The following is a 13,019-nucleotide window of genomic DNA, read 5'->3' as shown; positions in this document are numbered from 1 at the left end:
AGTTAAATCTGATTGAACGTCAGAAGGTTATAGGTGAAGAAGATATTTTACTGCCACCAGATGAACTTTGTAATGATTAAATGTATTTTGTGCAAACTGCTGAATTGGCTGAACTCCAGCCCATTTGTCTTGACTGAAGCATTTGATTGTGATCTTTGAAAGTGTTTAAAGGGATAAAGGGAGTGTGTGTTGTGTGTTAAGATAAGCCATTCAAGCCTATCTGCACACTGACAAAGAGACATTTGTGGTAATGCATGCTTTCAAAAGGAATCACTTTAAGCAGGGTGGGGGGATAATGTAAGTTAACTGATTTACCTTTGTTAGGATTGTTCCTCCAGTAGAGTAGAGGGTTAGCCTTTGCTCTCAAAATTTCAAGTATAGAGATCCATTATCAATATATGGTAAAATATAAGTACCTTTAGACTACAGTCTGTTAAAATGGAGTGAATTATCTTGAGGTCGACAATTTCTAGCTCTATAAATATCAAACACAATGCAATAGGTTAGTAAAGTCAAGGTAAAAGCTCTCAGTGATTAGAGAAGCTGTAGTCCTGGTAAAAAGGCTTCACCCTCCTCTGCTCAGTCACTGTGTCAATGGAGCGGAGAGGGGCAGAAGCCTCTGGCTGGGTACTGATTCTGTTAGACTTTTTAATGTCCTATTTTATGTCAATACGTTTCTCCATCTAGCACAAACAATGGTGCTGCTGCGTATAGGAGCAGTTGGGTGTTCATTATTTACCTGAAGATTATGGGTGCTCTGTGGAAATGCCTGTGCACATCGGGGTGTAACGAAAGGGGATCAGGGCTGAAGGGAGGAGGGTCTGTTGGAGATTTCTGAAGCCGTGTCGACTTCCCAAAGTAAACTGTAAAGGTGAGCTACCTGCGGGACGAACACGACACGCCCTTCGACAGGTGGAACAAATAGCGGGCCTCTTCGCCCTGAACCTTGTCTTCCTCCATCCGTCTGATTTTCACCCGAGGTCTGTAAGATATCGAGAAGTCAGCGTGTAGAGGAATGAGAGAAGAACGAGGTGAGTGAGTTCATCTTAGAACATAAAGCTTGTATTGTTAAATGCTCTACGCGGTGATGCGCACGGAGTTGCAGTGCGTAAATCGCTGGTTTAGTGAAGTCCTCACCTAGTCCGTTTAATCGTTGAATTCCGTTCTCTCTAAATATTCAGAAACGATCCTTGTTTGATGTTTAAAGGGATGTTTTTTTTTTTCACATTGGAGATTTGGGAGGCAACATGGCCTCTTTGGTCTCCTTTACGCACGCCCGCACATTCTCAGCCAGCTCTCCGGAACAGATCTGCTTCAAGTTTCTGTTAGTAACCTTCCTTTTTGTACACAATGTTTTAGCTTGAACATCTGGTTTTCAATAAAATCATCCATAGTTGCGATTATTACATAATTTACATGTTGTACCTTAGCTTTTGGGAACACCGTCTTAATGTTGTAGATGTTTTATTAGTGTAAAGGCGCAATGTGACGTCAGGTGTTTGATGCCAAGCTACTCTTAATCAAAAACGAATTAACTGATGTATTTAAGTTTTGTTTTTCATGTAGTGTCAGTTTTGTCTGATAAGATGGTTCATATCTCATGTTTTACCCAATATTTACAGTCTATGGTTTTATCTGACATCACATCAGGCCATCCTTTTGTGCAGCCTTTTGGCAGTCACTTCACCATCTCAGTGTTATTTCAGTGTCTTCACATATTTTCAATTCAATTCAATTCAAACAACTTTATTAATCCCTCTTGGGGCAATTGGTGTGGAGCAGCTCATACACATGAGAAAGAAACACAAACAAGGACAATTTTGGGTCATACCTAGAACTGTTTAATACCGAACAACTGTGACTTTATTTTCTTCTTCAGGACTGGGTCACTCTGTCAATCGAACATTAGTGGACACAGTGGTGTGTGATTTGTGAGGTTGGTGCTGTGAATCCAACATGGAGCTGAAGAAGGATGGAGGAGGAGGTCCTTGGTCCTCTGCAGGAGCCTCTTCTTCTACCTCAAACTCTGCCTGCTACAGGACCACCCTTGTGGTCTTCTTCGCCATCTTCCTTGTTATAGGGTGCTTTATAGGCCTGATTATTGGTAAGTCTTTAGACAGAATGGTGACAGTTTAACACATAGTGTTCAAATATTTTACGAGTTATATTACACTGCTCTGTCATTGGCAGCCTACATGGTGCAGGAGCAGCATTATTTCATGGAGACGCTGGAGCTGAAAGGTCTGAAGTACGATCCTGTTCTGCAGGATGAGAACTCTGGTTTCTCCATAGTTCTGTCATCAGTTTTACAATCCAAGGTATGTCTGGACTTTCACCATACTGAGAACCCAATATTTCTTTTAAATTGCTTCTTATTTTCCATTTTTAATTTTCTCTTACAGATTAAAAATGTCTTCACTGCCTCATCAATATCGCATCACTTTGGTGATTGCAACATTGTTGCCTATGGGTAAGTCAGTCAACCTGAAGTAGATCATTTACGCCATGAGTCAAATATTACAACCTGCTTTCTGGTCTTCTCAGTAACATTAATGGGGACGTGATGGTGACGTTCAGACTGGTCTTCAGGGTGTCCAAGGTCCAGCAGTATTCAGATAATTTTGTTCAGGACTTGATGAGAGCCGGACTCAGCTCAGTGATTCATGGGGAGCCCCTGGAGGTGCCAGGATTTGGAAAGATCAGCACTATCATTTTACTGGGTATTGAAACTATTCTGTCATCAGTTGACTGGCTGTGGTCCGAAAGTGCATGTTTTTTTTTTTTTCAAAGGAGAGACAAAAATAAGCCAAAGCTGTGCGATACATTGTTGTCACTGCATCTAAAGTTTTATTATATCCTCATTTCCAGGAGCCAGCGGGAAATCTTTCTATGCTATTGGAGATGATCTGATGGGTGAGTGAATATGATGTTTAAGTGTGCCTGCAATAATCCTTTAGAAAAACGATTACATTTTCAAACCACCGAACCGACTATGTTTCTAATACCAAGGCTAAAACTGTCACTTGTTGGCCACAGAGAAATGGTCAAGATGTGCTATTTAAAAAAAGAAAATGACATGCCCAAAGGTCCATTAACAGTTTGGTCACTTTGCCTGTTGGCTATGAAGAGATCCCAAACTTACAAAATACCAATGTTTAACAGTGGGTGATTAAATCTGCAGCTCTCATTCTGTGCTAACATGCATTGTAAAATGTATCTTTAGCTAATATAGTCAATTTCCCACTACAAAATATGAGTTATTTGTAGTTGGAAATTCCTTTCTTGTGTTAATGTCTCTACACCATGTCTGAGATCAAAAGCAGGAACACAAAAATAACATATTACATATATACAGAACTCAAACTAAGATAGATATTAACTCGATTAAATAATTCAGGCTTAAAAAATCTTATCAGCCTTTGGATTCTATTTTTGCATTCAGTCAGGGCTGAGGATTGTGTCCCAACAAGTGAGAATCTCCATGCAGTATAAACAAAGATGTGCAAGTGTGTATTAGAATGTAAAAAGTATTAGCTCATGATTAAAGTCTCTATTATATTACTTGATGTGTACTGGGGCAAATGCATGTTTTCTGAACCTGAATGCCTCGCATGCTAAGACTCTACCTTTTCCTCATTATCTCATCTTCGCTCTCCAGCCAGGTGTCCTGACAACACCTTCACCTGTGACAATGGAGAATGCATAACCAAAGTGAACCCGGAGTGTGACTTCATCCCCGACTGTGCAGACGGATCAGATGAAGCGCATTGTGGTAAATTACTATTTATACTTAGATACTATAAACTTAGCGAGCTGTCATAAGTCAAAGTGAGCTCACGGACAAACCTGAAGGAAAACCCAACATTGATTCATCTCCATGCTGACCACATCTTCTGACTTCCCCCGCTCAGCCTGTGGTACTCGTCCTGCGATGGGGAGTCGGGTGGTGGGAGGTGAGGACGCTCGTCAAGGGGAGATGCCATGGCAGGTCAGTCTGAGGTTCCACAGACGCCACATGTGTGGCGCCTCCATCATCAACGAGCGCTGGCTGGTCAGTGCAGCACACTGCTTTGAGAGGTAGGCAAAGCAAATAATTTCAAGGTCTCAGTGGATATTTTCTTATTATTATTCTCCCTATAAGTGTCCTAACAACACTTGCTACAGCCGCATTCAGAATGTGATTTCTATATGATTTTCTTCTCTGTTTAAAGGGCCAACGACCCCAGCGAGTGGACCGCCCTGGTAGGAGCCAGACTCGTGAGTGGTGAGGAGCATGAGTCCAAAATCATTAACATTAAGTCAATGATAGTGTCTCCAGACTACAATCCCATGACGACAAACTACGATGTGACTGTGCTGGAGCTGGAGACTCCTCTCACCTTCAGCGCTTACATCCAGCCTGTCTGCCTGCCGTCCCCGTCTCACGTCTTCACCCCTGGTCACACCTGTGTGGTGTCAGGGTGGGGGGCACTGCAGCAGTTCAGCCGTGAGTTGGTCTGCACACAGCTAGTGGATATTTGGGAGTTGAACTTATTTTAAGCCTATAATGAGGGACTAATCATTCATTATTTAGATATAAAAACAAAATAAGGCATTTAATGTGAGACAGATGAGAAAATAGGAACAACAGTAATGCAGAATTTGAGAGAACAAAGAGATCATATACATGAGGTTATTTGACATGAGATCTAATCTTACATATCAGAATTAATGTGTTATTATTTAAAATATAACAGTTCAACAACTTAAGTATAGATAGTTATTCATACATTTTTGTTATTGATTTTATTTTGGAGGCATCATTTTTAAATCTTATCTTTAACTATGTTATGTATTGTACCAGAGTTAAAGCTATAAATTTCAACTGCGGCCTGTTATAAAGTTGAAAAAACATATAGTTATAAAAGCAGACTGTATTTAAAACAAAACAAATACAGCAGGGATACAGTGCAGTACATTGGAAACACACATGAACACACTCATATGCCCATCTGCAAAAGGTATACAGTGTGTTGCTCAAATTGTTTTATTGACTGTTATTATCTATAAATGGATAATTGGTAGTCAAATTACAGGACAAGGCTGCTTGTTGAATCAAAATTCTGATGAGTTATATAGTTGTCCTGTCCTTTCCTGACATTCAGCTGCTGAACCGCCCATCCTGCAGAAAGCTGTGGTGAAGATCATCGACACGAAGGTTTGCAACAAATCAATGGTGTACAGAGGAAGAGTTACTCAAAACATGATGTGTGCTGGATTCCTGGAGGGCAAGGTGGACTCATGTCAGGTAAGTGCTGCTTTGATTGGTTTACACGAGACGACATGGAAAGGATGATCTATCAAATTTCCTTTTTTCATACAAAACTTTCATATCTCGGGGCAATGCTTGTACACTTACACTGATAGTCTAGTCTTCCTTTTCTGTACTGAAACCATGAAAAAGGTCATGACTGTATGCCAACACTGGTCTCAACCTAAAAATAGAGGCCTGTAGGCTGTTTCTGTTATTTTCTGAAAGCATTACATGATATGTGTTGTTACTATTAAAGCAAGGAAACATGGCATTACTCTCCAGGAAAGGCTTCGTCCAGCCTTAAATTAACGCTCAATTAATTAAATTAAACAACACACACCTGAGGTTCAAAGATTACCGATTATGTGGCAATAACAATCCATACATACTTGTCATATTTCACTATGAAAATGTCTTTATCTCAGTACAAAAATGTCAGCATCCTGAAAAATGTAACTTCTATTCCAATCCTATTCAACAAGTGCTTACCTCTAGTTAATACAGGACATTTACCAGATTACTTTAACAGGCCTGAGTTGAGCTGAATAATTGCTCTTACAACAGAGAATCAGAGGTCTTTGTGTTTACCCTGCAGGGTGACTCTGGAGGGCCTCTCGTGTGTGAGTCGGCCCCGGGGAGGTTCTTCCTCGCTGGGGTGGTAAGTTGGGGGGTGGGCTGCGCCCAGGTCAACAGGCCTGGTGTGTATTCCCGTGTCACAAGGCTCCGCAACTGGATTTTAAGCCACACAGATCCCAGCCGGGTCCTGGATTATTACCCCCATCAAATTCCCACTGTGCCAGTTTCTGTGACAGGAGGAAGCTTTAATGACCTGCCTGTGCCCAGGACTACAGCCATGGACGTGTCACCTGCACCAACGCTATCTGGTATTGTCATACTGAAAAGAGAGGATTAAGGAATGTTAATAAAGTCAGTCATACATTTCGTATCAAGAATGTGGATCTTTGTCATTTATTTTGTAACATTCTTGATACACGGTCTCTTAATTATGGCTTCCAGTCTTCAACTGCAGTGGTAACTTCCAGTGTAGCTCCACCTCCTGCATCAGCAAAGTCAACCCAGAGTGTGACGGCGTCCCAGACTGCCCCAACCAGGCCGACGAAAAGAACTGTGGCAAGTTCAAATTGACAAAGGAGCGCGTTGAGTTATTGATTCAAAGGACGTGCATCTGATGTGTCTTTCCCTTTCAGACTGTGGTGTGCGTCCTGCACTGGGCGCTCACAGGATTGTGGGTGGAGTTACAGCTCGAAGGGGGGAGTGGCCTTGGATTGGTAGCCTGCAATACCAGAGACTTCACCGTTGCGCTGCCACACTCATACACAGCAAGTGGCTACTCACAGCTGCACACTGCTTCAAAAGGTTCAGTATTTCAGCTAATTTAAACTGATGTAATTCCATAACTCCTCTGGTACATTACATGATACTGAATTTTTAAATACCCTCAGTGATGCCAGTCCAGCTAACTGGGCTGTAAGCCTGGGATCAGTGCTACGCTCAGGTGTAGGAGCCCTTGTCATACCCATCCAGAGAGTCATCATCAACCCAGCCTTCAATGGCACCAACATGGACCATGATGTTGCTCTGCTGGAGCTGACAATCCCAGCCCCCATGTCCTACACCATCCAGTCGGTCTGTCTCCCGTCACCGGTGCACAGCTTCCTCAAGAAGGAAGCAGAGTGCTACATCATGGGCTGGGGATCCATGAGGGAAGGAGGTGAGGGATTAAAATGCCTTTGCATAATTGTATGAACATGTTATAACTGAATGGAAATCATTAGTCATCGGTAATAAACAACATTAAAAGATCGACAGCAACATTCCACTAATCCAATCATTTCCCTTTAACTTAGGTTCATTGACCAACCTTCTGCAGAAGGCTGCAGTGAGCATCATTGAGCAGGCAAACTGCAAGCAGTCATATGGAACCGTGCTGACATCTAACATGATGTGTGCAGGTTACATGGAGGGAGGCAGGGACAGCTGTTTGGTAAGAGATATATAATATACATAATATTTATAGCATGGTGTAGAAAAGCAAATGTTCCTTGTTAAACATTGCAGCTTACATGGAGATGCGTATCTAATAGCAAAGATTAGACTTTTGTTCTTTAAAAACCACCCCATCTTTTTTTTCCACCTGCCTCCCCTCTGTAATCTTAGTAAATGATCCTTTCTTGGACACCTGTCGTCTCAGTGACTCTCTCGCTCTCTTTTAACACGCTACTGCCTCCTCTCTTTTTATCCACTATAATTCTTCTTAGCAGAGCATTATGGTTGTTTGAACTTCTGTCAAAAGCTTCTCTTTTAATCAGTATCCCCTCTCTATCTCCTTCATCCAGGGAGACTCAGGAGGGCCGCTGACCTGCCGTCAGCAGTCTGGGCAGTGGTTTATTGCTGGAGTGACCAGCTGGGGACACGGATGTGGCCGAACAGGTTTTCCAGGGGTTTATACTCGTGTGACGTCTGTCAGGAAATGGATATCTACATACCTTCCCTTCTAAAGACAGAGAGAAAAGGAGCAGAATCGGTTACAACAAAAGACCAATTACATGGACACAGTGCATTTTCCCATTGGATCTTGTCAAGGGACTGTACTGTACTAGGACTTAAGGCCTTCTCAAAGCCACACACACAAATGGGTGCTCTCTTTAATACTGTGCAATCAATTTGAGCTGGGAACCTCTGTCATAATTCACTTAAGAATTAACAAGCATACAAAACAAGAGGCCTTTGGACATTCTTCTGGAGGGTGTAAGATATTTATTAGTATTTAGTATTTATTTCAGGTATTTATTTTTTGTGTGCAGCAAACTTGTATTGTGCAGAGATTTTTTTTTTTCATTCTGTGTGGGGATCAGAATATATGTGGTTCATGTATGGGTACATTTTCTTGTTTTTATTGATGTATATTCTTTGAAAAATAAGATGCAGATATTTTATAACCATTAAAGGTAAGTGGGTTGTCTTGGTAAAATATATTCTGTATGAAAATGGTATTTGACGAAGGTCTTCTGTATCCATACTAATTAGAAAAACAAAACTCTGATTGACAAGTTTTATTGATTATTCATGAAAATATGCTCACAATCACACTGGAGATAATGTTAAAGAGTTGTCTGGCTCTTACTTCCCTACTCCGAGGGGGTTACCAGATATCTGACAAACGGTGCACACAAAGCTGAGAAAGGTTCAGTCCCCCCCCCCCTGTACAGCAAGCAGACTCTGCTGAAACAAGCCCACTACTGTGGAGGGCAGCAGATAGAGTAACAAGCAGAAAACAGGTCAGACAAAACATTTCTGTTCTCCAGGTGTACTCTGATATAGGCCTGTTGGTAGGCCTGTTAATGTCAAGTTGTGAAAACACAAGGGTTTCTGCTCAAGTCTTCCCAATGATTTTAAGTAGGCCGTGAAACGTGTTTAGAAAAGTCTGCTTTGTCTCTTAATGGCTCACATCGCGCTGCTTACCTAATAAGCACAAATATTTAGCCCCCCTCTGATCATACACACAATGAAAAGAAAGGGCTTCAAACATGAGCATAGTGATGACAGTTTTAGAAAGCAAGTGCAGTGACTGAGTATCTTCATTCCTTTTTAAAATGAATGGTACCGTTATTGTGTTCTTAATATGCACATTCTTATAAAAAAGAAACAAGCGACCTTAGCAAGGCAGAGAGATAAAAGGTGTCTGCTTTAGCAACACTGTAGTCAAAGCACATTACAATACTACGCTACATATATTTTCTCAACTGCTTCATCTATACAGGGGACTGACACATATCCCAGATGCACTGCACAAGACATACGTTTACAACCCTGGCAAAATGATAAGTGAGAGCCGAACACATTTAAAGAATTTGAAAAGTTCAGTTTAGACACCTACATGTCCAAACTGCAAATTTCATTTAACAATGCATGTTTACTCGTTTACCAGAAGAAGAATCATCCTTAACTAAAAAAAAAAAAAATCCTGTCCATGAGAATAAAGGAAAAATATCTGAAGGAGATTGTTATGGCTGTGGTCCACAGGCTCTGCAGGCCTGTCTGTCTGTGAAGTGTTGTGACAGTAGACAGATGATGATGTGCTGCACCGTCACACCGGTCACACAGCTGCTAGTTCTCCAGTGGTACACCGCGCTCCTCCGCACTGTAAGCATCAGCCTGAGGAAGGCTGACAAAGGGGGGTGGGGTGTTCACATGCGAGCCCTTTCTTTCTGTAATCTGGAGTTGTATGTTCGGGACACGATGTTCCAGGAATCCATATACCGGTCCATACACATGGCAATACATTTCTGTGAAGACAAAGGAAGCCACATTCACAAAAAGGAAGGCATCATACGTTTTTTTTTTAACAATTCAAGGTTTGCTATTTCTGTCAGATCACCTGTTCCAAACCCAAAGACTGACTGCCTAAGCTTTGTGAGAATCAAGTGTTCATGAGTGATCAGAACTACTGTTATTTCATGTGGATGCAGTTAAAAAATTATCGAATTGTAATAAAAATATATTGTCAAATTTATTTAATTTAATCATTTATCATCCCGGATCTGATACTTTTATTCACAAAACAAACAAAGCTTATTATGGCACAAACACACATACCTGCTCAGAGTTGTCCAGTGTGCTCCCAGGTTTACCTATACACTTCTTGAAGCATTTATCGGTCATTCTCTGAAACACAAGGACATGTTCATGATCATTTAGTTAGTAATCAAAACAGCAGTCAGCAACATCAGCAGCAGCTGAGAACTTAGTTTACATTTTGTAGGCAAATGACACTAAAAGAGTCAATAACTGTGCAGGTTGAGAGGTTAGAGAGTCATGGTAGTTGTAGTGAACAGACAGTAGCATACAATATTTCAATGACAAACATGTACTGCTGCGTCTGTAGCCGATATTCACTGTGCTCATTATGACAGGGAACAGCGACATTAAATGTGCTTACACCATTCATGTAAAACTACACACTATCAGGCTATGTGTCGGATACGTCTTGCTGGCTTAGCAGCTAGCCTGTGACCATTGACTTACCTGTAGAAGCTCCTGAGCGTTAGCCACAGCTATCTGGACCTTAACCTGCTCCATAATCGTGCCAGTATCCATTTTACCTCCTGATCCACCCGCAGAAAAGTCTGAACCGAACCCGTCCATTTTCACCCGAGTCTCTTTCTTCAGTCTTCAGCTTTTATCGGTCTTCTTAGGTGCACGTGTAAAAGCAGCTGCTAAGTATGTAAGTTTCTGATGCCCTTGAAAGCGGCGGAAGACCACATACGTCATTTCCGTTAAATGATACCAACAACGGAAGTGTAGTTTTTGAAAACTGGATGCTATTTAAGCCCCGTGTCCCGTAGTCACACATTCATTATAGATTGTGTCTAATAAAACACTGCTTTGATTTTTCCCTGCGTGATATTTTTATATCTCTGTAAGAACTGGATTTAGATTACTACAAATGCTGCTCATCGCTAAATCCCAAATGTTTTAACAGCTTTAGGCTACTTATAAAGGAGGGGTCAGTCCACTTATTAGGCTGCATATTTTAGTAATCAGGCCCTATGCACATACACATCATAAACTGTTTGTACAAATGGACAGCCTGCCTCAGCTTCCTCCTGCTGAACAGGATGAAGCCAATTCATCCGTGCTGGAAGAGTGGTATTGACTTCACGCCACTTCCTTTAAACGCCACAACATTTAAACAAGCCTACCTATTTAGACCAAAACGGAGACCAAGCTTAAAAGCCCCACTAATGCTGAGGATGAACCTGAAGACCCTTATGTGAATCCCTGGCCAAATCCCATAGGCCAGTTAGCCATTATGAGAATGAAGGCTAAAGGATGACTTTCCCAACTTGTATTTTTACCGAGGAGCAATAATCCACCAGTTGGACTTGTTTGAAATTAGATTCTATTCCAGCAGAGTTGTTTTCATTAGTTTAACATGGAAAACTTCATACTGTTTAAATGATGAGGATCAGAGCAAGAGTAATGACTCCACCAGTAACAGGGGCATTTATTTACTTCCACTGAACATATTTGAATTTCTATTACTGATATTTCAAATATTGATTTAAATTTCCTCCAGCCATCAATTCGTTGTCTGCACAGTTAGATGAAGTTGTTGCTACCTGTAGCCTTATCTTTCTAGTTATATAATAAAAAGGGAATTATTTGTTGCATGTCAACAAAACTTTTACAGTTAGTTTTTAACATTTAGACTAACTGAACTATTTAAATCAGAGAATAATTGGACTAATAGCTAATAAAAAAAAGTTTGACTGTCCTGATTAGAAGAGAAAAAATGAAGTGCGGAGAGGCAGTCTTAAACTGAAAGTCCTAAAAATCATTTATTTAAGAGGGATTGTCAACGCGTTTCGACTCTACTGAGTCTTCGTCAGGACATAATTGATAAAGATGAGACATGTGTTTAAATAGGGCGTCATGTGACGTCATGGTCGCGTGATACATTTCAAACATCTGATTAAGATACAAACAAACACAGCGACTCATATATTATGACACAAAAATATTTCAGAACTTGTTTAAGAACTGTAGGATGCCATGAAAGAATAAGTTCAGCGCACACATACAACGTTACAAAATTACAAAATTGTCAGAGACGATGCATATATAATTAAATAAAAGCAAAGTAGAAGAATAACCACCACCAGGATCACTTCATTATGTGTGGAATCATAGAAGCAATGCTATAATGATGGTAAAGACAAGACTGCACAGAACTGGAGGTGGAAAACACAGTTCAAGAAACAGTAAGGCCTAACACCATCAAGACAAAACACATACACTTCAGATGGGCATTAACTAATTATAATCGGACTTTTGAAATTTAATTATGAGAAAACAAAACGGCTAAGTGTGAAAATGTTGAAAGAGCATGCCGTATCTCTCCTAAAAACCACATGCACATGTACACTTACACTCGTTTGCCACACGGTGGAGACAAACTCCACTGAGTCTTTCAAGCCAAACTATTCCATGAAATCAATAAGACTTAAATTTAGACTTCCTTTTTCAAGAAAGATCCTAACAGATCCCTAACTGTTAATAAGAATGGTTATGTCTTGTTTATTTTACTCTGCTTAGTTTTGTCATGATTTCGGTCATTATTCAATCAATAAAGTAAATCTTAATCTTAGCCTGGTTTGATGTTTAATATAAAACTCGTAATTTGTGATGTAAACAATTCTTTTATTTTTGCAACCATGCATGTCAGCGTGACCCTCCTTCCACTTTGTGTCATTTTAATAAGAATACTTGTATTGGACGTTTTTGTTCTTTCTGTCAATAATAAGTGACTATTTTCATCATTCAATACGCAGATGTTAATATAAGTTCAGCTAAAGCTCATCCTTCAGACTTGTCTGGGTAGCCGTGTGTGGAAAGCAGGGGCCAACGGCAGAAATAGAAAGTCTAAAGACCCTTCTGCATTGTTTTGTGTTGAGTCCTCGCCATTTGGGTGACCCCCTCTGAGGACCCCTCTCCTTATGTTTCAGACAGGATGACCTCACTGAGGAGACCACCTGCCTTGAGTGAATAAATATGTGGTACAGTGAGTCTGCAGGCAACAATGGAGTCGACAGTTACTGTCAACTAAACAGGGGAGGCTGTGAGAGGCTAGATGTGATGCTGGGGGCATTTAAGATAAATTGAGGGGGGGGGGGGGGGGTCTGATTAGTGGCGTGCCCACCTA

At 40.8% G+C, this 13,019-nt stretch overlaps 2 protein-coding genes across 2 annotated transcripts; one reads left to right on the top strand and one right to left on the bottom strand.

Annotated features, from left to right (window-relative positions):
* The first annotated feature begins 1,883 nt into the window (after nt 1-1,883).
* Nucleotides 1,884-8,271, top strand: tmprss9 (transmembrane serine protease 9). The gene is made up of 15 exons (XM_061033550.1): nt 1,884-2,104; nt 2,191-2,318; nt 2,403-2,470; nt 2,545-2,720; nt 2,869-2,917; nt 3,663-3,772; nt 3,912-4,077; nt 4,212-4,486; nt 5,145-5,287; nt 5,889-6,177; nt 6,311-6,424; nt 6,502-6,670; nt 6,757-7,025; nt 7,162-7,298; nt 7,651-8,271. The coding sequence occupies exons 1-15, from the start codon at nt 1,957-1,959 to the stop codon at nt 7,810-7,812; spliced, it is 2,403 nt and encodes an 800-aa protein (XP_060889533.1). The 5' UTR covers nt 1,884-1,956; the 3' UTR covers nt 7,813-8,271.
* Nucleotides 8,272-8,352: 81 nt separating this feature from the next.
* Nucleotides 8,353-10,583, bottom strand: timm13 (translocase of inner mitochondrial membrane 13 homolog (yeast)). The gene is made up of 3 exons (XM_061033549.1): nt 10,340-10,583; nt 9,911-9,979; nt 8,353-9,600 (listed from the first exon to the last, which is right to left on the bottom strand). Exons 1-3 carry the CDS (start codon nt 10,457-10,459, stop codon nt 9,502-9,504), a joined length of 288 nt encoding a protein of 95 aa, XP_060889532.1. The 5' UTR covers nt 10,460-10,583; the 3' UTR covers nt 8,353-9,501.
* Nucleotides 10,584-13,019: the final 2,436 nt, after the last annotated feature.

The sequence above is a fragment of the Labrus mixtus genome, chromosome 3 (genome assembly GCF_963584025.1).
Source record: "Labrus mixtus chromosome 3, fLabMix1.1, whole genome shotgun sequence".
Taxonomy (NCBI): Eukaryota; Metazoa; Chordata; class Actinopteri; order Labriformes; family Labridae; genus Labrus; species Labrus mixtus.
This window is presented reverse-complemented; position numbering and strand designations above follow the sequence as displayed.